The sequence below is a fragment of the Pseudorca crassidens genome, chromosome 2 (genome assembly GCF_039906515.1).
Source record: "Pseudorca crassidens isolate mPseCra1 chromosome 2, mPseCra1.hap1, whole genome shotgun sequence".
NCBI lineage: Eukaryota > Metazoa > Chordata > Mammalia > Artiodactyla > Delphinidae > Pseudorca > Pseudorca crassidens.
Genome location: NC_090297.1, coordinates 180,414,168 through 180,440,030, shown reverse-complemented (window position 1 = coordinate 180,440,030; position 25,863 = coordinate 180,414,168). Strand labels below are relative to the sequence as shown.

Below are 25,863 nucleotides of genomic sequence, written 5' to 3'. Positions count from 1 at the left end.
GAATCATACAACTGACACGCTAAAATACTTCTTTATTCAGTCGTTCTCAAGTGAAGGCCTGTGTGTCAGATGTCATCCTAGAAACGCTATAGATAGAAAACAAATGGCAGGAATGATTAGAAAGAGTCTAACAGGATCTTTATAGTCACTGAAAAATAGTTTTGAAAATGAGGTCAAATGGTACTGTTGTTTAGAATGTTCTACAAAACATGCAATTTAAATTAAAACAAGTTCAAAATTGTTTCACGGAACTTCTGCTCTCAACCATGACAGAGTAACCTATATCAGACCAGCACTTCTACTAAGAACTAGAAACTCTGAAAACAGACCCAAAGCAAGTATTTCAAGGGATCAGAGAATTTTCAAGGCAGGCAGTACTCCAGAGGCTAAGGGTCTGGTAAAAGCCCATTCAGATGAGTTCCACACTCTGTGCCATTTTTCTCTTGGGGCTTTGTTGATTTTCAGCGCAAGCTGAGAGACTAGATACAGATGGGCCAGCGACAAACACAGAGCCAGAAGAGCTGCTGGAAATCCCACGGGGTTGAGGATAGAAAAGTGGGTCAGCCAAGACAGCCAGGACTTGACGTGTCAGAGCCCAGAGAGATGGGAGGTAGGATGAAATGAGCTTGATACTCTGCCCTGGCTTTGCCAGGGGGGCATCTGCCTATTCTTGATTGTGCAGAGAGAGAATGAGGAGCTCAACTTGAAGTGAACGGAAAGCTACAGTGAGCAGTGGCCATCTCCCAGGAATATCAGAGCCAGGCAGGAAGGGGGACCTTGGTATATACACCAAACTCTAGTGAAGAACCCTGCAGGGTACATTCTATGAGCAGGAGCAAACAAAGTTCTGAAAATAAGCTTAGAGAAAGCTTTGTCTCTCACTGAATAGAGAATAAATTTCCCTACACTATCAGCCAGAAGATGGGATGAGTATTGTCTGGAATAAGATGGCATCATTGTCTCAAGATCCTAAAATTTCATCCACACATAAATATTTGATATTCAATCAACCATTAACAGAAATAGCAAGAAATGGATCTAGAAAATAGATATAGCTTACAGATGATCCAGATATTGGAATTTGCAGACAAGGAGTTAAAAATAAATAATTGCGACTAATATGGTCAAGAAATAGATGTTAAGATGAAGTCTTTCATCAGACAACTCAAATCTACAAAAAAATATGAAATGGATATTCTAGAAATGCAAAGATAATAGTTGAAATTGAGAACTCAGTATACAAGTTTAAAGCAGACTGTACACATCTAAAGAGAGGATTCATGAACTGGAAAATATATCAGCAGAGAATTACCAAACTGAAACAATGAGAAGATAAAAGGAAAGAAAATATTGATTTTAAGAGACAGGGGACACTGGAAAAAGATGTAACATGTGTTTTATGGAATCACAGAAAGAGTGAAAAGAGAAAATGTTAAAAATATTTGAAAAGACATTAACCAAACATTTCCAAAACCTATGAAAGATATCAAGTCACAGATTCAAGAAGTCCTACCAACTAGGAGAATAAAGTGCACAAAGAAACCAACATCTATGTCGAACCAAAATAACCTACTGAGAAGGCAAAGAGAATCTCAAAGGCAGCAGAGTAAAAGATGCTTACTTTCAAAAAAGTACTATTAAAATGATCTTTGACTATTTAACAAAAAGTACAAAAACAGAAAAGGATGAAATGACATCCTTAAAGCATTGAAAGAAAATAATGGACAAGCTAGAATTCTATATCAGGCAAAAATATTCCTCAAAGGAGAAAAAAAATAAAGAGATTTGCAGACAAACACAAACTGAGAAAATAATAAAGAACTAATTTTTTCAGGCATACAAAAAATGAGAAACAGAGAAAAACAAGAAAAGATGAGGTAGATAGCCTCATCCACCAGAGGGCAGACAGCAGAAGCAAGAAGAACTACAATCCTGCAGTCTGGAACAAAAACCACATTCACAGAAAGACAGACAAGATGAAAAGGCAGAGGGCTATGTACCAGATGAAGGAGCAAGATAAAACCCCAGAAAAACAACTAAATGAAGTGGAGATAGGCAACTTTCCAGAAAAAGAATTCAGAATAATGATAGTGAAGATGATCCAGGACGTCGGAAAAAGAATGGAGGCAAAGATCTAGAAGACGAAAGAAATGTTTAACAAAGATCTACAAGAATTAAAGAACAAATAAACAGAGATGAACAATACAATAACTGAAATGAAAACTACACTAGAAGGAATCAATAGCAGAATAACTGAGGCAGAAGAACGAATAAATGACCTGGAAGACAGAATGATGGAATTCACGGCTGTGGAACAGAATAAAGAAAAAAGAATGAAAAGAAATAAAGACAGCCTATGAGACCTCTGGGACAACATTAAACACAACAACATCCACATTACAGGGGTCCCAGAAGGAGAAGAGAAAGAGAAAAGACCCGAGAAAATATTTGAAGAGATTATAGTCGAAGACTTCCCTAACATGGGAAAGGAATAGTCAACCAAATCCAGGAAGCTCAGAGAGTCCCATACAGGATAAACCCAAGGAGAAACATGCCGAGACACATAGTAATCAAATTGGCAAAAATTTAAAAAGAAGAAAAATTATTGAAAGCAGCAAGGGAAAAACAACAAATAACATACAAGGGAACTCCCATAAGGTTAACAGCTGATTACTCAGCAGAAACTCTACAAGCCAGAAGGGAGTGACATGATATACTTAAAGTGATGAAAGGGAAGAACCTACAACCAAGATTACTCTACCCGGCAAGGATCTCACTCAGATTCGATGGAGAAATCAAAAGCTTTACAGACAAGCAAAAGCTAAGAGAACTCAGCACCAGCAAACCAGCTCTACAACAAATGCTAAAGGAACTTCTCTAAGTGGGAAACACAAGAGAAGAAAAGGACCTACAAAAACAAACCCCAAACAATTAAGAAAATGGTCATAGAAACATACATATCGATAATTACCTTAAACGTGAATGGATTAAATCCTCCAACCAAAAGACACAGGCTTGCTGAATGGATACAAATACAAGACTCATCTATATGCTGTCTACAAGAGACCCACTTCAGACCTAGGGACACGTTCAGACTAAAAGTGAGGGGATGGAAAAATATATTCCATGCAAATGGAAATCAAAAGAAAGCTGGAGTAGCAATACTCATATCAGATAAAATAGACTTTAAAATAAAGAATGTTACAAGAGACAAGGAAGGACACTACATAATGATCAAGGGATTAATCCAAGAAGAAGATATAACAATTATAAATATATATGCACCCAACATAGGAGCACCTCAATACATAAGGCAATGGCTAACAGCTATAAAAGAGGAAATCAACAGTAACAGAATAATAGTGGGGACTTTAACACCTCACTTACACAATGGAAAGATCATCCAAACAGAAAATTAACAAGGAAACACAAGCTTTAAATGACACAATAGACCAGGCAGATTTAATTGATATTTATAGGACATTCCACCCAAAAACAGCAGACTACACTTTCTTCTCAAGTGCACACGGAACATTCTCCAGGATAGATCACATCTTGGGTCACAAATCAAGCCTCAGTAAATTTAAGAAAATTAAAATCATATCAAGCATCTTTTCTGACCACAACACTATGAGGTTAGAAATCAATTACAGGGAAAAAAGCAAAAAAAACACAAACACATGGAGGCTAAGCAATATGTTACTAAATAACCAAGAGATCACTGAAGAAATCAAAGAGGAAAGCAAAAAATACCTAGAGACAAATAATAATGAAAACACGACAATCCAAAACCTATGGGATGCAGCAAAAGCAGTTCTAAGAGGGAAGTTTATAGCTATAAAAGCCTACCTCAAGAAACAAGAAAAATCTCAAATAAACAATCTAACCATTCACCTAAAGGAACTAGAGAAAGAAGAGCAAACAAATCCCAAAGTTAGCAGAAGGAAAGAAATCATAAAGATCAGAGCAGAAATAAATGAAATAGAAACAAAGAAAACAATAGCACAGATCAATAAAACTATAAGCTTGTTCTTTGAGAAGATCAACAAAATTGATAACCATTAACCAGACTCATCAAGAAAAAGAGAGCGAGGGCTCAAATCAATAAAATTAGAAATGAAAAAGGAGAAGTTACAACAGGCAGCGCAGAAATACAAAGCATCCTAAGAGACTACGAAAAGCAATTCTGTGCCAATAAAATGGACAACCTGGAAGAAATGGACAAATTATTAGAAAGGTATAACCTTCCAAGACTGAACTAGGAAGAAATAGAAAATATGAATAGACCAATCACAAGTAATGAAATTGAAACTGTGATTAAAAATCTTCCAACAAATAAAAGTCCAGGACCAGATGGTTTCACAGGTGAATCCTACCACTTACAGAAGAGCTAACACCCATCCTTCTCAAACTCTTCCGAAAATTTGCAGAGGAAGGAACACTCCCAAACACATTCTATGAGGCCACCATCACCCTGATACCAAAACCAGACAAAGATACTACGAAAAAAGAAAATTACAGCCCAATATCACTGATGAATATAGATTTAAAAATCCTCAACAAAATACTAGCAAACAGAATCCAACAACACATTAAAAGGATCATACACCATGATCAAGTGGGATTTATACCAGGGATGCAAGGATTCTTCAATATATGAAAATCAATCAGTGTGATACACGATATTAAAAAATTGAAGAAGAAAAACCATATGACCATCTCAATAGATGCAGAAAAAGGTTTTGACAAAACTCAACACCCATTTATGATAAAAACGCTCCAGAAAGTGGGCATAGAGCAAACCTACCTCAACATAATAAAGGCCATATACGATAAACCCACAGCAAACATCATTCTCAATGGTGAAAAACTGAAAGCATTTCCTCTAAGATCAGGAACAAGACAAGGATGTCCACTCTCGCCACTATTATTCAACATAGTTTTGGAAGTCCTAGCCACGGCAATCAGAGAAGAAAATGAGAAAAAGGAATACATATTGGAAAAGAAGTAAAACTGTCACTGTTTGCAGATTACATGATACTATACATAGAGAATCCTAAAGATGCCACCAGAAAACTACTAGAGCTAATCAATGAATCTGATAAAGTTGCAGGGTACAAAATTTGTGAACAGAAATCTCTTGCATTCCTAAACACTAATGATGAAAAATCTGAAAGAGAAATTAAGGAAACACTCCCATTTACCATTGCAACAAAAAGAATAAAATACCTAAGAATAAACCTACCTAGGGAGACAAAAGACCTGTATGCAGAAAACTATAAGACACTGTTGAAAGAAATTAAAGATGATACCAACAGATGGAGAGATATACCATGTTCTTGGATTGGAAGAATCAATATTGTGAAAATGACTATACTACCCAAAGCAATCTACAGATTCAATGTAATCCCTATCAAATTACCAATGGCATTTTTTACAGAACTAGAACAAAAAGTCTTAAAATTTGTATGGAGACACAAAAGACCCCAAATAGCCAAAGCACTCATGAGGGAAAAAATGGAGCTGGAGGAATCAGACTCCCTGACTTCAGACTATACTACAAAGCTACAGTAATCAAGACAATATGGTACTGGCACAAAAACAGAAATATAGATCAATGGAACAGGATAGAAAGTCCAGAGATGAACCCACGTACCTATGGTCAACTAATTTATGAGAAAGGAGGCAAGCATATACAATGGAGAAAAGACAGTCTCTTCAATAAGTGGTTCTGGGAAAACTGGACAACTACATGTAAAAGAATGAAATTAGAACAGTCCCTAACACTATACACAAAAATAAACTCAAAATGGATTAGAGACCTAAATGTAAGACCGGACACCATAAAACTCTTAGAGGGAAACATAGGAAGAACAGTCTTTGACATAAATCACAGCAAGATCTTTTTTGATCTACCTCCTAGAGTAATGGAAATAAAAACAAAAATAAACAAATGGGACCTAATGAAATTTAAAAGCTTTTGCAAAGCAAAGGAAACTAAAAACAAGATGAAAATACAACCCTCAGAATGGGAAAAAAATATTTGCAAATGAATCAACAGACAAAGGATTAATCTCCAAAATATATAAACAGCGTATGCAGCTCAATATTAAAAAAAACAAACAACCCATTCAAAAAATGGGCAGAAGACCTAAACAGACATTTCTCCAAAGAGGACATACAGATGGCCGAGAAGCACATAAAATGCTGCTCAACATCACTAATTATTAGAGAAATGCAAATCAAAACTATAAAGAGGTATCACCTCACACCATTTAGAATGGGCATCATCAGAAAATCTACAAACAACAAATGCTGGAGAGGGTGTGGAGAAAAGGGAACCGTCTTGCACCATTGGTAGGGATGTAAATTGATACAGCCACTATGGAGAATAATATGGAGGTTCCTTAAACAACTAAAAGTAGAATTACAATATGAGTCAGCAATCCCACTCCTGGGCATATACCTAGAGAAAACCATAATTGAAAAAGACACATGCACCCCCAATGTTCATTGCAGCACTACTTACAATAGCAAGGTCATGGAAGCAACCTAAATGCCCATCGACAGACGAATGGGTAAAGAAGATGTGGTACATATATACAATGGAATATTACTCATCCATAAAAAGGAAAATGGGTCACTTGTAGAGACGTGGATGAATCTAGAGACTGTCATACAGAGTGAAGTAAGTCAGAAAGAGAAAAACAAATACTGCATATTAATGCCTATATGTGGAACCTAGAAAAATGGTACAGATGAACCAGTTTGCAGGGCAGAAATTGAGACACAGATGTAGAGAACAAACGTATGGACACAAAGTGGGAAAAGCGGTTGGGGGGGGTAGTGATGGGATGAATTGGGAGATTGGGATTGACATGTATACACTAATGTGTATAAAATGGATGACTAATAAGAACCTGCTGTATCAAAAAATAAATTAAAAAAAAAGAAAAGATGAGGAACAAATTACTGATAAATATATGGGTAAATCTAAAAGAATATTGTTGGACAACATAATATTAATATATCTTTGGGACTTAAACTATATGTACAATGAAAATGCATGACATAATAATACAAAAAGTGGGAAGAGTAAATAAAGTGTTCTGTGTCCTAGAGAAATGGTAAAACTACGAATTTGTACTCAATTGTAATAAGGCCATTTTGCATTATGAAATCTCTATGATAACAGCTAAAAGAAGTCTGGAGGAACGTATAATCCACAAGCTATGAGAGAGTAAAATGGTATAACAAAAAATTTGATTTGCCCATGAGAAAACAATAAAAAAAAAAGAGAGAGAAAACAGAACATAGAACAGATAGGATATATATCTAGTATAGTAAGGTAGTAGCTATAAACCCAAACATATCAGTAATCACATTAGTATGTAAATGCACTAAATAATCCATTGTAAAGGAAATGATTGTCAGACTGAATAAGTATAATTTTACATACACTAACTATATATTGCTTGTAAGACATACACATTACAAGTAAGAATCCAGAAAGTTGAAAGTTAAAGGATGAAAAATTGTACACCTTGTAAATACTTGGCAAACGCCAGTTGGTACAGCTAAAGTAGATTTTACGGCAAAACCAAACAAAAACAAAGCATTACTATAGGTAAAGAAAGACTCAAATTATACAGATTCAACATGTTTCAATCTGTGTGCACCTAATAAAATAGCATCAAAATACATAACCAAAATTTGACAGAACTAAAATGATAAATATTTTTAAATGTACCATGTGAGAGAATTTAACACACTTCTTTTGATAATTGGTAGAAAAATAAACAAATAAACAAACAAACATAAATCTGGACAGATAAGAATGAACTTAGTAACATGAGAAACAAAATTCAATTCAATTGATATGTATGTAACAACAGTGAACCCAACAAGGACAAAATTAATTTATTTCCAGTAAAAAGGTTTACCTGAAACAAGTATATGCTTGTAATAGACTAAGTATCAGTGAATTTCAAAGAACAGATATAATTCAAAGTATGTCTCAATGGATTTAGACTAGAAATCAACAACCAAAAGAAAACTAGAAAATCCTCCAATGTTTAGAATTTAAAAAATAAACTTCTACATAACTCAGAGTGCATAGAAGATATCAAAATGGGTATTATAAATTTTTAGCTGAATGATAGTAAAAATCAAAAATATAAAAATGTGTGGGATGAAGCTGAAGTTATGCTCAGTGGGAAATTTATATCCTTAAATTCATTTTTAGGGAAAAACATAAAGGATGAAAATTAGTACTCTAAGTATACATCTAAACAAGCTAGGAAAAGTATAGTAAAATAAATCCAAGAAAGTAAAGAGAGGAAATAATAAAGACAAGAATATAAATTAATGAAATAGCAACATTTGATGAAAGGATCAAAAAATGCAGATACTGATTGCTTATAAGGACCAATAAAATTTACAGACCCTCAGCAAGATATATCAGAAAGACATACTTCTTCACAGTAGTATAACAAAAGACACATCACTAAAGGCATTAAAAAGACCATTAAGAGGATGTCATGAACGTTATGTCAACAAACTTGACAATTTAGATATAATGGACACATTCTTACAAACCACTTCCTACTGAAACGGAGAGAAGAGAATAATAACCTAATATCTATTAAACAAATTGAAGTTGTCATTAAAACCTTTCCTCAAAAAAAACCTCAAGGCCCAGGTGGCATCTCTGATGATTTCTTACAATTATTAAAGAAGAAATAGTACCAGTCTTAGACAAAATCTAGAGAATTGATAAAAAGGGAATACTTCCCAACCCATTGTATGAAGTTAGCAGAAACTTGATACAAAACCCAAAAGGAAAATAACAAACCAATCTCCCTCATGAAAATAGTTGCAAAAATCCTACGTAGAGTATTAGCAAATAAAATTCAACAATATATAAAAAGCATAATTCATCACAACCATGTGGGATTTATTACAGAAATACAATCCTGCTTTAACATTCAAAAAAGAAGCAATGTAATTCCAGGGAAAAAAAAATAAATGTAATAATCATATGATTGTTTCAACAGATATTGCTAAAATTAAACTCACTGCACTGAAGGTTTTTTTAAACTCTTAGCAAAATAGAAATAGGTGGTTTCTATATCTTTATTTTGATTTTTTTAACGTATTTGTAACACCATATTTAAAGATGAATTACTGAAAGATTTAGTTATGAGATCAGAACACAGATACCCAACACTTATACTCAGCATTATACTGAAGTCCAAGACAGTGAAATAAGATAAGAAAATAAATGAAAGCCAGATATAAACACAAAGAAATATTTTCTTTTTATTTAAAAATATGCTATTTTATGACTCCTGAGAATTTTGGGAGATAGTGTTACTTTTATTAGGATGCCTCATCAACAAGGCATTATCATCTTTCAGATTGAGGGGACGATTCCTATATCTGTTTCCCGCTGTCCTCGTGTTTTCTAGCACAGCACCAATAACACTGAATGACCACTGTTAGACTGGTTACCCACAGCACACAGCTTAACCATCATATAGGTCCTACCAACCCAGTACCTCATGTATGGTTTGTACTTAAAAAGTACTTGTTAGAATGAGCTGGATTCTAGTTATTCATGATCTAGAGGAAAGAGTAGAAACCAGTAATTCAACAAGCACACTAATAAAATAACAAAAATGCAAAATTTAAATTTTATATTAGAGCTATATCAACTCGAAGAGACGAGGAAGTGAAAAATATGGTTTTATTTTAATAAATAGAGACATATGTGGCAGTACTTACCCAAACACAATGGTGGTGTAGTCCACACTCCCTCTAAACAATAGGACTCCTTAGACCCTTGTAGGAAATGGTGCTCGAAACATCTGTATTCCACTGAGGAACCATTTTCATAGGTCCTGACTGTTGAACTCTTAATAACTCCATTTTTAATAAATGGGGGAGATGCACATGTTCTTTTAGATTCTGCAAAAATAATAAAGTCTGCAATGAATTGCTACAATAGGCAGCCAGTGTTTTTATAATCTCTACAGAAATAAAACAATATATTTCATGTAAAAGCATTTTTAAGACATCTCTCAAGTAATTTTTAAATATCAAAAGCATTTCTGCAATAACTTCATACATAAAATTTATGATTGCCATTAGAATATCATAATATTAAATACATGTTTAAAACTAGCAAAGTATTAATTATTGGGATTTTACTTTTCCCCTTTCTGTTTGCCAAAAGTGAAAGCATATAAGATCCGTCTTGAGGCCATGCTTTCTGTATGCATTCTCTTCCTGTTTCTTTATTAAAAGTGACAGTCCCATGCCCAAGGAGTACACAAAGTCTCTCACTCTACCTTAAGCCCTCTTCTGAGACAATGCTCCCCTGCAAACCCTGAGGAGAGCAATGCTTTACAGGGTTGTTGATTGCTCACAAGAGGGTGATCCATCCTCTGAAAGTCTGGTGATATGTACAAAATCTCATGATTTCTCTCTTTATAAAACTGACTTACAGAATTAAAAGATGTCAGCATAGATCCTATTTAAGGGTATGTGCTGATTGGAAATTGATCAGGTCATTCCCAATTTTATAGATTAGATGATGAGGGTGGTGGATTGCTTAGGGTCTTATCCTTTGAACTCATACTGATCACCTGTGATACTGGTCACCCAAGAAATTGTCAGGAAGCACTACTGTTTTACCTTTTCTAATACATGAAGGATATTTCACTTCACCTCTGTTGCACTGCACCGATAATTCAGAGGGTGCAGTTGATGGAGACAAGTCATACCCCTGTTTACATACAAAATCTATTAAATCTCCATGTAGGATCTTTCCTTCATAATTCCATTTCATCTCTAGGTTATTTCTGCTCATGTCATCCATGTTAACTGTACACGGCTCTGTAAAACAAAGGGTCTTTTCAATTCTTTACTCAGTTCACAAGTATGAAAGTGATATATTTTTACAAAAAAAATTATGACAGGCATCAAAAGCAGTATTTTATATTTACCATTTATCATTATTAAAGCTCTTCACACATATACATGATAAAGGATACACTTTATTGCTGTCAAATGAATTTATATATTTTGTATTATCTTCAATATATCATAAATTAAAACCACTTAATTTGAAACATTAAAAATATTGTTTAAGGCAACAACCACTTAGGTTCATCCTGATTTCCTTCCTATAAAATAAAATCTTCAAATAGAAAATGTATTAACTGTGTAATATTTGTGGGACACTTACCACTTGATATTCGTCGGTGAATAAAACAAAGATCCCTGCCCTCATGGAGATTACCTTCTAACTGGGAGACACACACACACAATCAACAATAAATGTAATAAATATATGGATCTTATAATTTGGGGCCATCCTTAAACTACATATAATAAGTGCGATAGGAAAATTAATGGTGGAGGCGTGGGGGAAGGGGGGCTGTGCTTCTAGGTAAGGTGGTTGGGACAGGCTTAAATAAGTAATCTTTGAACAGACTTGCAGAAGGCTAAGGAGTGAACCAAGTCATTTCCTCTCATTGTTGTGGCCTCTCCCTTTGCGGAGCACAGGCTCCGGACGTGCAGGCTCAGCGGTCATGGCTCACGGGCCCAGCCGCTCCGCGGCATGTGGGATCTTCCCGGGCCAGGGCACGAACCCATGTCCCCTGCATCGGCAGGCGGACTCTCAACCACTGCGCCACCAGGGAAGCCCCTGAACCAAGTCATTTTTTGAGGGAAGGGCATTCCAGGCACAGGGAACTACCTTGAGGTGAGAGCACACCTGGCTTACTTGGGGAGGAGTAATGAGACTAGACTGGCTGAAGTAGGATAAGGGCAGGGAAGACCAGCAGGGGGGAGGTTGAGAAGTTCATAACATCTGGAATAATTCACAGATGGGAATTATAGCACCATCTTTCCCATTCGTAGTGAGAGTATTTTCAGTCCCACAGGACAAGTAAGATGTACAAAGCTCTCTCCTCTTGCCCTGATGACAATAAATGATCTTCACTCAGTATTTGCTTTAGGCTGTGGGCACCAAGCCTAAATGTCATGAGGCAATTGCTCCAGACAGAAAATGATAGGTTTCCTTAAACCTTATTGTTCCCTATGGGATTGTTCCATTACTAGCTTTTCCTTTACAATTTCGGTCCAGTCTCTATCCTCAGAGATGACTGTACTTCCATTCAATGCAATATCAATCACATCATCAAAAGCTTAACATCAAAATCATTTATGAAAATATGAGAGCAATAGAAAAACTACAGGTGAAGATATATCTGAATGTGAATGTGAACAGCAAACTAAGAATGACTTGAAGGAGAGAAACCACAAAGGAGATGCTGAAAGAGCTGACTTAAAACTTAAATTTATGTATATTAAAAACACTATAAATAAAAGGAAGAGGAAAACAAAAAATAGCTGCAATATACATAACTGTCAAATGGATAATTAATTTATATAGATAAAGCTCTTATGGGTATGGAAAAATCGCTAAACTATGAACAATCAGTTCATTGAAAAACCACCTATGGCCATTAGAAATTGAAAAATGTCAACTGTTTAATACCCAAATAAATCCAATTAAAGTAAGTTTAATTGCTTAATTAACAATATGTAAAGATTAAGATATTCAAGTTCACAAAGATTAAGAAACTACTTCATTAATTCACTGATGCTAGGATCATAAATCAGAATAAACTTTATGAAGGGCAGTTTGGAAATTATCAGAAATTTAATTAAAATTCCAGATCTCTTTGATCCAGAAATTCCTCTTCAGATAATCTGAAAACAAAAACAAAACATGTGAAATAAATAGAATTAATTTTATTTTATTAAAAAATAAAGATTATTTACATGTACAAATATTTAGTACAAGATGTACTGTGTGGAATATAAAAATGTTGAAAACACACTAAATGTCCATCAAAAAATAATTAAATTATGGCATATCTGCATTAAGGAAAACTGTATAGCCATTAAAATATAATGTAGAAATATAGCAAACCATGTTCATAATATAGTTTAAGTGAAAGAAACAAGATTCATAGCCTCTTCATGATATCATAAAGTTTTGTGAATATGTATGTTGGAAGCTGGTGTAGAAAAAGGTGTAAAAGACCATTATCTAAGTCACTGACGTTTCCGGCAAGGTTACTGATATTTTCTGTTTTCTTCTAGTTTATTCTGTATGTTTATTAATTTTCTTGTAGATAACAATGATTTGCTTTTGTAGTTTAAAGGGCTAATATTTTTAACTAAACGTCTTTTTTAACTTATAGGGAGTTTATCATGCAATTTTCTATTTGTAGAAGTCACAATGTAAGAAGTTCTTTGCAACTGTAGTGACCAGGTACGTTACTTTTAAATGTAACTCTGACTAGCAAAGTTAAAAAATGAGGCAAATCTATAGGCTTGAAATGAGAGGTGAATATTGTTTTCCCAAAGTAATTTCAATTTAGGTAATTATTTAGATAGCTGCCTCAGTTTTCTACTTGAAAACATTAACATTAATTAATCCATGCCTTAATCCAAAATATAGAGTAACTACAAACATTTTTATCTGCTCAACAAGATAAAACAAAAGTGAGGAAGCAGTGGCAAAGAAAGCTATAAACGACATGCTCTTTCAAGGAAAGAATTGGATTGATTATTCTTCTGTCCAAATGACATTCTGAGGACAATAAGAGAGACAACGAGGAATATAAACAACCAGGGGAAATTCCAGTTAGGAGAAAGACAACACAAATGTAATCAGACACACAAATGTGATTATGTTTAATGCCACTGAAGTGGACACTTAAACATGGTTAAAATGGTAAAGTTTTGTTGTTCTTATGTTACCACATTAAAAAAAAAAAAAATGCAGTGGGGTAAGAACGAGTATAGCCTAAACCCTAAGATACTAGGGATGTTTTTCTGCTGACAGAAACGATAAGGTAAAACACTTGAAGAATGAAAGATATATACAAAATTCTCTTTTCCATGCTATAAAACATTATATGAAAATCACGTAAGAATACAAACATAAGGGTAAAACAAATTCAATGTGTCCTGCTATAAGCAGAATAAGTTCCAGGGACCTAATGTACAAAACAATATATAAAAAAATAAATAAGATAAAAGTAAAAAATTTTTAAAAAACCACCCCAATGTTGTGCACTTAAAAGTTGCTAAGAGTGGATCTTGAATGCTCTCATCATAACAACAACCCCCAAAATTACATGAGGTGAAGGATAAATAAACTAACCTTATTGTGGTAATAATTTCACAATGTATTTGTGTATCAAATCATCACATTATACACCTTAAACATACACAAGGTTATATGTCAATTGTATCTCAATAAGGCTGGGAAAAATTTTTTTAATTCAATGTGTTCTCTATCTTACCTAAGCAAACAGGTGGGGATGACCATTTTCCTTGTTCACAATGAGATATTTTTGCTCCTCTCAATAAGTAATATTCATTGCATCTATATTCCACTGAGGATCCTGTTGGGTAGCTTGCTAATAATCCACCAATAACAGCTCCATTTATTACATCAGGTGGAGAATTACAATTCTCAGTATTTCCTAAGAAAAGAAGTTATTTTTAAATTAATACAAACATAACAACATAATGATATAATACAGCTGCGCATACAATAGTACTTTAATATTTCACTATGTAATTTAGGACAATTGATCTCTCAGTGTACCAGAATCAGAGAAACTTTATTCAGCTAAGTATTGTTAAAATTTACTAAGCCAAACTAAAGAGCAAATGTTTTGCTGAAGGACAAGTATGCAGCGGATTTTTCACTTTTCTTGCTTCTGAAGGACTCTTGCTATAGATACTCTTAAAATGTACAGAAAGGTAAACAGTGTTCTTTAACCTAACGATTATGGTCCATTTAAAAACTGACCTTTGTTATTATCCACTTTTATTTTTTCCTTCTCATCTCTCTTCATCTCAGATCTCAATCAGCCCATGGATGAAAATTTCCATTTTTCTCTCTGTCTTCAGAGTCTTTCTCCTACTCGGCTAATTTCTCTAGCATCTTTAATAGCTTTTCTCTTACACAACAGATATCCTCGGTAAACATGTCTGTGGTCTCTCTAGGACCTGATCAAGAAATGAGGAGAGGGCTTCCCTGGTGGCGCAGTGGTTGAGAGTCCCCCTGCCGATGCAGGGGACGCGGGTTCGTGCCCCAGTCCGGGAAGATCCCACATGCCGCGGAGCGGCTGGGCCCATGAGCCATGGCCGCTGAGCCTGCGCTCCGCAACGGGAGAGGCCACAACACTGAGAGGCCCGCGTACCGCAAAAAAAAAAAAAAAAGAAAAAAAAGAAATGAGAAGGATGGCAGGATGGGTAGCACCAAGGAGTGGTACCCTGGTTGTGCCCTTCAGTGAGATAAAAGAGCAGGTATATGGCTCAGAGGGTGGAGGGCTCAGAATGGCCAGATGCAAAAGTACTATCATCAAGATGTTAAAAACTTGTTTGTTTCCCAATTCTTTATATCCAGTTAAATTCTACAGAGAGCTCCATATGCTCAGGAAAAATAGCAGAGTAAGTGCTCTATCTGTGTGTTTCAAACTCTTCTAAGCAATGGACCGTTGCTGTAAGTGTGTGAATTAAACAAAGGAAAATGTTACACACTAGGCTTAGCTCTGGATGTGAAACGCAGCACACATACCAACACACTCAGGGGGAAGGGTCCATTTTCCACGTTTACAAGTTATCTCTTCTGGTCCCCGGAGGTGATACCCTCTTTCACACACGTATGTCACTTTATCCCCATTATAATAGACCTTGGAGGATAGGTTTGCTGCAGCATTCTCAACCAAGGGCGGGTCCTCACAGCCCATCCTCTGCTTTTCTTCTGAAAAGGGAAAATTGAAACAGAAGAGACCATTTAGCTCCACATGCACGCAGGTTGCATTTTAGGGAAAGCTCATTTGAGGTGCTGCTAACCAATGCATTTGGGAGGTTCTGTCCATTTTCCATTTTCACAGCGTATCTCTTCTGATCCCTGCCTCTCAAAGTTAAGTCCACACTCTATACGCACTGTTTCTCCGTGACGATAAGTGGTGGAGTACCTTTGGATTCTGGAGGTCAGAGGCACAGGGGGAGGAGGACATCGATTTCTTCTTCCTTTTATGGAGAAACATCAGTATATTTAGTCATATAATTACCAAAAAATAATAGTTAAGATTTCATAAGCACATTCATTGTGCCAAGGACCCTAAGAAGTATGGCAGACAGACTGGGGCCACCCCCTGGATCCCCACATCCTGAGGCTGACTTCCTTGAGTCATGCCCCTCCCCAAGAACAGGAACTGGGACTTGCTTCTAAGCAATGAACACAGCCAAGATGATGGGATGCATGTGACCTGTTTAAACACAGCCACAAGGATGGATGTGATGACCATGCACACATACTCTCGCAGCACAGTATGGTAAGGCCGTTCTTGCCGAGCTCTTTCGCAGCTGATCTGGAAGAGAAGCAAGCTGCTTCATCGCGAGCTTCCGAATGGGGTGGGTCAGAGGGCAGGGGGCACAGGGCTGCCTGCAGGGGCATCCAGGAGGAGACTGAAGCCCTCTGCTCCGCAGCCTGCCAAGCTCCAAATGCTGCCACAAACCACAGTGAACTTGAAAGCAGGTTCTTCCCGAGCCCAGCCCCAGATGACACCGCAGTCCCACCTGACACCTTGACTGCAGCTTTGTTAGACACGGACACAGAGCCAGGTCAGCTCCACCCAGAATCCTGACCCACAGAAACTGTGAGACACAGGTGTGTGGTTTCAAGCTGTTAAGTTCGTGCCAATAGAAAACTAAAAGAGCCAGCACGTTACATTCATTATCTCCTTTAATCTTAAAATAACTTTCAGTGGGGACTATTACATCTCCCATATTACAGACAAAGAAACTAAAACTTATAAAGTAAGTAAATTATTAGTAAGTGGTGGATCTGTTCCTAAACCCGTGTCTATCTGAATTAAAATCTCCTGCTCTTAACTATTCTAAAATACTGACTATATTAATTTCCCATGGCTGCCGTGACCAATTACCACAATGGAGAGGCTTAAAAAATAGCACACCTTTATTCTCTTACATTTCTGGAAGCCAAAGTCCAGAATCGGTTTCACTGGGCTGAAATCAAGGTATCAGGAGAGCTGTGTTCCTTCTGGAGCCTTTAGGAGACAAGCAGCTTCTTTGCCTCTGCAAGCTTCTGGGGGCTGCGTGCCCTCCTTGGCTTATGACCCCTTCCTTTTTCACTCCAACCTTTGCTTCCATCGTCACATCTCATACTTGATCTTCTGTAGTCAAATCTCCCTCTGCCTCCCTCTTATATAATTATGATGCTTATGATTACATTTGGGGCCCACATGGATAATCCCAGATATTATTCCTCTCTCCAGATCCTTAATTTCATCACATCTGCAAAGTCCCTTTTGCCCTATAGAGTAACATTCACTGGTTCCAGGGACTTGAATATGAATATTTTCTTTTGGGAGGGAGGGAGGCATTACTCAGACGACTACACTGCCCATCCTACATCTAAGGACTGTTTGCTAGAAAACGATAGCAGGAATGTTGGCACCTGACTTAATTTGGTGGGAGTGGGGCGAACAGGTGATAAGTAGGTAGGGGTCTGCCATTTCATTTTGAAATAATATGCTACAGGTAATTTGCTAACAATCTTCCTCTCTGCTGTTAGAGCAAGGCTGTTGGGCACCACTGGAAAGTTTTAAAAAGAATATTTCTAACAAAAAAAATTAAAGTCATTGTTTAGAGAATTTAGAGGATGAGCATTTAGAGAATGATGGCAGCATTTAGAGAATGATGGCAGTTCTGGGAAACCCCACTGCATAACACTGGTGACCCCTCTTTCGTTCCTCCCAGCAACTGTTTCAAATCTTCACTACTCTCTTCCAAGTTTTCCTTTCCTGTCTTTCTCCTGCCTGTTAATAATGACACTATTTCCTACATTACAGAGACAATAGAGGCTATCAAGCCCTTTACCTCTCCCCATCCTTCCCAATCCTCCAAGTCCTATTTATCTTTTAAGGCCCAGTTCAGACATTATCCATCACCTCTGTAAACACTGTCCCACACCATATCAATCAGAACCTTCAGTGTTTGTTCAAACACCTTATGCCTGACTTTATTACACCAGTTGTCACATTGTACCAATGATTTGTATCTGTTTCCTCTGCTAGACCAGGACCTCCTTCATATAACACTGCAGGTGTGATTATATGACTATTGAATTGATGTCTCTTAACAGATAATCATACCACCTGCTTGAACACAGCCAGTGATATAAATGGAACCACAGACGTCCCATTTGACAGTGGCTCTTACTGGATGACCTCAGTTTTCATTTTCAATCTGGGTAACATTCTGCTGCTTTTCCTGCTCTTTACCCCACTGTTCTGAAGACTGTATTTTCACATCAGGGAATATGTGGCTAAGTAATAAGAAAGTACCTCCACAAAGCTGCCAACTTGGGACAACTGGATCTAGTTAATTCCCAACAACAACAATTATTCATTATAATGAGAGATTTACAATTTATAATAGATTTTTAAAAATATATTTAAAAGATATATCCACTCTACAAACTAATGTAAAAATTAAGATTTCTTCAGATTAAATGTATTAAAGACTGTTGAAAATAGCACTGATTTAAAAGACAATATTTATTTAAAAAAATAGCACTCTGGAGAAGAATTAGATATCATCAGAGACTTTTTTCCATAGAAATTAAAGAAATTAAAGCTGATTCAGACATGATATTTTATTTGTGTGAGTATGAAATTTTAAAAATTACCTTCACAGACAGGAGATTCTGGGTACCAACCAAAGTTATAGCACTGAATTAAATCAGATCCACTTAGATAATAATTTTTATGACAGAAAAACTGAACTACGTCTCCTTCTTCATAGGTTTGCTTCACAGGATGAAAATAACCATTTTCTATTGATCTTAAAGAAGAACATATTAATTCTAAAAATGAAAGAACAAATAAAAAACAAAGAAGTGTTATTTTTCCTGCTAGAACAAAATTCACCCACTACTTACCTGCCATATCTGAATTAGAAATCAGCAACTTTGCCAAATTTTGTTATTCCTAGTAAAAGCTTGCCAATTTATATATTTATTGAATATCATTAAACTTATTTTAATTTAAGTATCTGAGCTAAAAGGATTTTTCCCTCTTTGAGAGCTTGAAATGATGAAAGCCTACTGTCAACATCATTAAAACCAGAAGCAAAAAAATATGAAAAAAGGAACATAATTCGCATAACAACTTGTACCCATTTCTGAGAGGGAGTTTTCAAAGTGAAAGTAGTCGTCTTCAAAGTGAGAACCTACTGGCACATCGTGGGGTGAGGGCCCATCCGTACGGGTGACACTCCACCTCCTCTGTCCTCTTCCCGGAAGCTGTGTGGTATCCAGAGGCACACTCATATCGTATTTTGTCCTTCACTTTGAACATCTTCTGTGTTGTGGAATAATTTCCGTGATGTAATTCAGGGGCCAAACATGTTTCTAAAAAAAAAAGAAATTAAAGTCATTTGTTTTATGAACTCCATCCCTAAACCTAGAATATTAAAAGGAAATCTCAAAAAGTATTTTCTATGAATTTTAACAATATATGACAGAATCAGCTCTTGGCAAAATTGAAAAATAATCAAAGTTTGCCTTTGTCTCTGGATTCCCTTTCTTCATGCACCCTGAATCCTAACTCTACCTGTCTTCAGTCTTTAAAATTCTACTCTAGTGTATTTGGCCAAAGGTCACAATTCAATAGAAAACTTGTGCAGTAGCGATTTTTTGATGATGTCCCATCTGTGGATTTGTATAATTTAAATAGATAACACCACACTAACTATATATATACATATATATATATACAAATGAGTGGGTTATTTTTAAAATAAATTTATTATTTATTTATTTTTGGCTGCGTTGGGTCTTTGCTGCTGCACTTGGGCTTTCTCTAGTTGTGGTGAGCTGGGGCTACTCTTCGTTGCTGTGCACAGGCTTCTCATTGTGGTGACTTGTCTTGCTGCAGAGCATAGGCTCTAGGAGCGTGGGCTTCAGTAGCTGTGGCATGCGGGCTCAGTAGTTGTGGCTTGCAGGCTCTAGAGCGCAGGCTCAGTAGCTGTGGCGCACAGGCTTAGTTGCTCTGCAGCATGTGGAATCTTCCCGGACCAGGGCTCGAACCCATGTCCCCTGCATTGGCAGGTGGATTCGCAACCACTGCGCCACCAGGGAAGTCCCTGATTGGGTTATTTTTAAGTTTATCTGATATTGGTTTGAGGTATAAAATAATGTGCATTATTTCAAACTCTTCTCTAATGAAGGAAATACTAATTTATGTATGTTGTGACAGAAAGTTTCATTAAGGGTCTTTCCTTTTATTCCACTCCAATTCTTTGTTTACTAGTAAAAAATAGGAACTGCTGGAGTAGGTGTGTGGTAGAGGTTGGGAATCCTTGGATTAAGGAAACACCCAGCATTAGAGGGAAACAATATAATAACTTCCTGCATCGAGAGACATAATAAAATAACAATTATATTTAAACAAGAATGCCTACCCATATAAGAAAGCATTGAACTCACAAGCTCTTACCTTCAGATTTAGGAGATAATTCTTAAACACATACCATGTTCCTTCCTACAGGTTGGCTGAGAAGACCATCCAACAGGGAGGCATTGAACCACTCCTTCATCCTGCCCTGTTGTGGTTTTGTACCCTGATGCACAACGATAACGCATGTTCTCTTGAATTTTGTAAAATAATTTTGTGTCAAAGACGTAACCGTTCCTCAGGTCAGGCTTAGGGCATTTTTCTGTGGGGAAAAAATATTTCTGTTCTAAATTGATGAAATTAAGCTTGTTCTTTACTAAGCTGTAAAACTAACAATGCAAAAGTTTATTATTCTTGGAATTTTAAGGAGAAAGAAAAATGTTCACTCCACAATTCCTTGATTTAATTTAATTTTGGAACTATCCTGCTTGCTCTGCATCAAATTTCTTTAAAAGTTGATTCAATTTGACAATAAAATTCTTGGATGTACTAACTTCGGTTCTCACAGTCATCCCACCCCTACCTCATCTACGTTAGAAAATATATCCAGGGATCTTCTTCTAACTAATTGTCATTAATGGAAAATAGAAAGAATTTCTTTTGGGTTTACTTCCTAATACTTTTGAGGCCACTGCATTTGATAATTTTTAACATGATGTAACTAAAGCACATATACCTACTCTATGCATCCTTAAAGAATCATGCAGACAATTTAATGTGAAAACTGTGTTCATTTATTTTTTAAGCCTCTGATCACCTACCTGCACAGTAAGACTCCATAGTCAGTCCATGTAAACTGTGACTGAGTCACAGACAGGCTACTCAAAACCTTGGAGTTCACAGAGCTAATTTTTACTAAATACTTGGAACTGTGATGTGTTGGACAGTACATTTACCTTAGCATTGTATGGAGTTTAATCATTTTTTAAGCCTCATTAACGGACCCTCATAACAAACCAATTCAGAAAGGCGAAGAGACTTGTCCAAGGTTAATATTAGTTTAAATATATGTTGTACTTGCTGTGTGGCGAGCCCTTTATAAAGATGATCTCATCGAAGCTGTATGATTTGCATTTTATAGGTGAGAAAGTCCAGCTCGGAATGTTTAAGCCACTTTTCAGTGTTGGAGCAGTATTCACAGGCGGCAGTCTGGCCACAGAGGGTGTCTCAATCCTGACACTGCAATGCTAACCCTGCAACATCCTTTTCTGGGTCCTACTTCACTGCTCTCACATCATCTCATCTAAGATGTTTAATTTACTTTTATGCTCTAGTTATGAGTGAGATGTATTTATTACAGTTAATCTGTGGTCCATGTTAATACTAGAAGTGCAATGCTTAAATTGATGCTCCGTCCACAAGTCATGGAGTGGATAATTATCCCAAATAGATATATTCACTGGACATATCGACCACCATAAGCAACATACCCACTTCTTCTGAATGAAACTGACTCAACCAAAGCGCCTTACTCTGCAAAACAGAGCCTGGGGAATGTGTCAATCAAGAGAGGTAACCTGACTCCATGGAAGCCAGCTGATAGTTTGACTCTAGTGTAGCCTCACATGAAATATTGAGATGAGCCGATCAGATTTCCTTTTCACAAATTTGAACTCAAAAAAACACATTTTTCAATGGATATTATGTGAGAAAAAGTTGTCATACAAAGGAGTCTTTCAAATGATAAAATACTAGAGTAACAACCCTATATATGCTTCCTAAGGCCAATGTCAAGCATTTTTCGGTCTCCTGCAGAACTCTCTGTAAAAGCCCCTCATTCTTTTTTTTTTTAACATCTTTATTGGAGTATAATTGCTTTACAATGGTGTATTACTTTCTGCTTTATAACAAAGTGAATCAGTTATACACATACATATATCCCCAAATCTCTTCCCTCTTGCGTCTCCCTCCCTCCCACCCTCCCTATCCCACCCCTCTAGGTGGTCACAGAGCACGAGTTGATCTCCCTGTGCTATGCGGCTGCTTCCCACTAGCTATCTATTTTACATTTGGTAGTGTATATGTGTCCATGCCACTCTCTCACTTTGTCACAGCTTACGCTTCCCCCTCCCTGTATCCTCAAGTCCATTCCCTAGTAGGTCTGCGTCTTTATTCCCGTCTTGCCCCTATGTTCTTCATGACCTTTTTTTTTTTCTTTTAGATTCCATATATATGTGTTAGCATATGTTATTTTTCTCTTTCAGACTTACTTCACTCTGTATGACAGACTCTAGGTCCATCCACCTCACTACAAATAACTCAGTTTCATTTCTTTTTATGGCTGAGGAATATTCCATTTTACATATGTGCCACATCTTCTTTATCCATTCATCTGTTGCTGGACACTTAGGTTGTTTCCATGTCCTGGCTATTGTAAATAGAGCTGCAATGAATATTGTGGTACATGACTCTTTTGAATTATGGTTTTCTCAGGGTATATGCCCAGTAGTGGGATTGCTGGGTCATATGGTAGTTCTATGTGTAGTTTTTTAAGGAACCTCCATACTGTTCTCCATAGTGGCTGTATCCATTTACATTCCCACCAACAGTGCAAGAGGGTTCCCTTTTCTCCACACCCTCTCCAGCATTTATGGTTTGTAGATTTATTGATCATGGCCATTCTGACTGGTGTGAGATGATATCTCATTATAGTTTTGATTTGCATTTCTCTAATGATTAATGATGTTGAGCATCCTTTCATGTGTTTGTTGGCAATCTGTACATCTTCTTTGGAGAAATGTCTATTTAGTTCTTCTGCCCATTTTTGGATTGGGCTGTTTGTTCTTTTGATATTGAGCTGCACGAGCTGCTTGCAAATTTTAAGAGATTAATCCTTTGTCAGTTGCTTCATTTGCAAATCTCCCATTCGGAGGGTTGTCTTTTTGTCTTTTTTATGGTTTCCTTTGCTGTGCAAAAGCTTTGAAGTTTCATTAGGTCCCATTTGTTTTTGTTTTTAATTCCATTTCTCTAGGAGGTGAGTCAAAAAGAATCTTCCTGTGATTTATGTCATAGAGTGTTCTGCCTATATTTTCCTCTAAGAGTTTAATAGTGTCTGGCCTTACATTTAGGTCTTTAATCCATTTTGAGTTTATTTTTGTGTATGGTGTTAGGGACTGTAGTGATTTCATTCTTTTACATGTAGCTGTCCAGTTTTCCCAGCACCACTTACTGAAGAGGCTGTCTTTTCTCCACTGTATATTCTTGCCTCCTTTATCAAAGATAAGGTGACCATATGTGCGTGGGTTTATCTCTGGGCTTTCCATCCTGTTCCACTGATCTATATTTCTGTTTTTGTGCCACTACCACCCTGTTTTGATTACAGTAGCTTTGTAGTATAGTCTGAAGTCAGGGAGCCTGACTGCTCCAGCTCTGTTTTTCTTTCTCAAGACTGCTTTGGCTATTCGGGGTCTTTTGTGTTTCCATACAAATTGTGGAATTATTTTGTTCTAGTTCTGTGAAAAATGCCAGTGGTAGTTTGATAGGGATTGCATTGAATCTGTAGATTGCTTTGGGTAGTAGAGTCATTTTCACAATGTTGATTCTTCCAATCCAAGAACATGGTATATCTCTCCATCTATTTGTATCATCATTAATTTCTTTCAAGTGTCATATAATTTTCTGCATACAGGTCTTTTGTCTCCTTACGTAGGTTTATTCCTAGATATTTCTTTCTTTTTGTTGCAATGGTAATGGGAGTGTTTTCTTAATTTCACTTTCAGGTTTTTCATCTTTAGTGTATAGGAATGCAAGAGAGTTCTGTGCATTCATTTTCTATCCTGCTACTTTACCAAATTGATTGATTAGCTCTAGTAGTTTTCTGGTAGCATCTTTAGGATTCTGTATGTATAGTATCATGTCATCTGCAAACAGTGACAGCTTTACTTCTTCTTTTCTGATTTGGATTCCTTTTATTTCTTTTTCTTCTCTGATTGCTGTGGCTAAAACCTACAAAAGTATGTTGAATAACAGTGGTGAGGGTGGGCAACCTTGTCTTATTCCTGATCTTAGTGGAAATGGTTTCAGTTTTTCACCATTAAGGACGATGTTGGCTGTGGGTTTGTCATATATGGCCTTTATTATGTTGAGGTAAGTTCCCTCTATGCCTACTTTCTGGAGGGTTTTTTATCATAAATGGGTGTTGAATTTTGTCAAAAGCTTTCTCTGCATCTATGGAGATGATCATATGGTTTTTCTCATTCAATTTGTTAATATGGTGTATCACGTTGATTGGCTTGCGTATACTGAAGAATCCTTGCATTCCTGGGATAAACCCCCCTTGATCATGGTGTATGACCCTTTTAGTGTGCTGCTGGATTCTGTTTGTTGGTATTTTATTGAGGATTTTTGCATCTATGTTCATCAGTAATATTGGCCTGTAGTTTTCTTTGTGACATCTTTGTCTGGTTTTGGTATCAGGGTGATGGTGGCCGTGTGGAATGAGCTTGGGAGTTTTCCACCCTCTGCTATATTTTGGAAGTTTGAGAAGGGTAGGTATTAGCTCTTCTCTAAATGCTTGATAGAATTCTCCTGTGAAGCCATCTGGTCCTGGGCTTTTGTTTGTTGGAAGATTTTTAATCATAGTTTCAAATTCTTTGCTTGTGATTGGTCTGTTTATAGTTTCTATTTCTTCCTGGTTCAGTCTCGGAAGGTTGTGCATTTCTAAGAATTTGTCTATTTATTCCAGGTTGTCCATTTTATTGGCATATAGTTGCTTGTAGTAATCTCTCAAGATCCTTTGTATTTCTGCAGTGTCAGTTGTTACTTCTCCTTTTTCATTTCTAATTCTATTGATTTGAGTCTTCTCCCTTTTTCTCTTGATGAGTCTGCCTAATGGTTTATCAATTTCGTTTATCTTCTTAAAGAACCAGCTTTTAAATTTATTGATCTTTGCTATTGTTTCCTTCATTTCTTTTTCATTTATTTCTGATTTGATCTTTATGATTTCTTTCCTTCTGCTAACTTTGGGTTTTTTTTGTTCTTCTTTCTCTAATTGTTTTAGGTGTCAGGTTAGGTTTTACATTTCAGATGTTTCTTGTTTCTTAAGGCAGGATTGTATTGCTATAAACTTCCCTCTTAGAACTGCTTTTGCTGCATCCCACAGGTTTTGGGCCGTTGTGTTTTCATTGTCATTTGTTTCTAGGTATTTTTGATTTCCTCTTTGATATTTTCAGTGATCTCTTGGTTATTAAATAGTGTATTGTTTAGCCTCCATGTGTTTGTATTTTTTACAGATTTTTTCCTGTAATTGACATCTAATCTCATAACATTGTGGTCGGAA

General features: G+C 36.4%; 1 protein-coding gene across 2 annotated transcripts in view; it reads right to left on the bottom strand.

The window, feature by feature from the left end:
* F13B (coagulation factor XIII B chain) overlaps positions 1–25,863 on the bottom strand; it is a 41,059-nt gene that overhangs the window by 2,418 nt on the left and 12,778 nt on the right. For both annotated transcript variants that reach the window (XM_067729809.1, XM_067729810.1), the window contains exons 3-10: positions 20,662–20,847; positions 19,364–19,540; positions 18,818–18,994; positions 15,955–16,134; positions 15,677–15,862; positions 14,391–14,573; positions 10,699–10,899; positions 9,787–9,969 (exon numbers count right to left, since the gene is read on the bottom strand). In XM_067729809.1, coding sequence (XP_067585910.1) covers positions 9,787–9,969; positions 10,699–10,899; positions 14,391–14,573; positions 15,677–15,862; positions 15,955–16,134; positions 18,818–18,994; positions 19,364–19,540; positions 20,662–20,847 — 1,473 coding nt within the window. The remainder of the gene's footprint in view (positions 1–9,786; positions 9,970–10,698; positions 10,900–14,390; positions 14,574–15,676; positions 15,863–15,954; positions 16,135–18,817; positions 18,995–19,363; positions 19,541–20,661; positions 20,848–25,863) is intronic.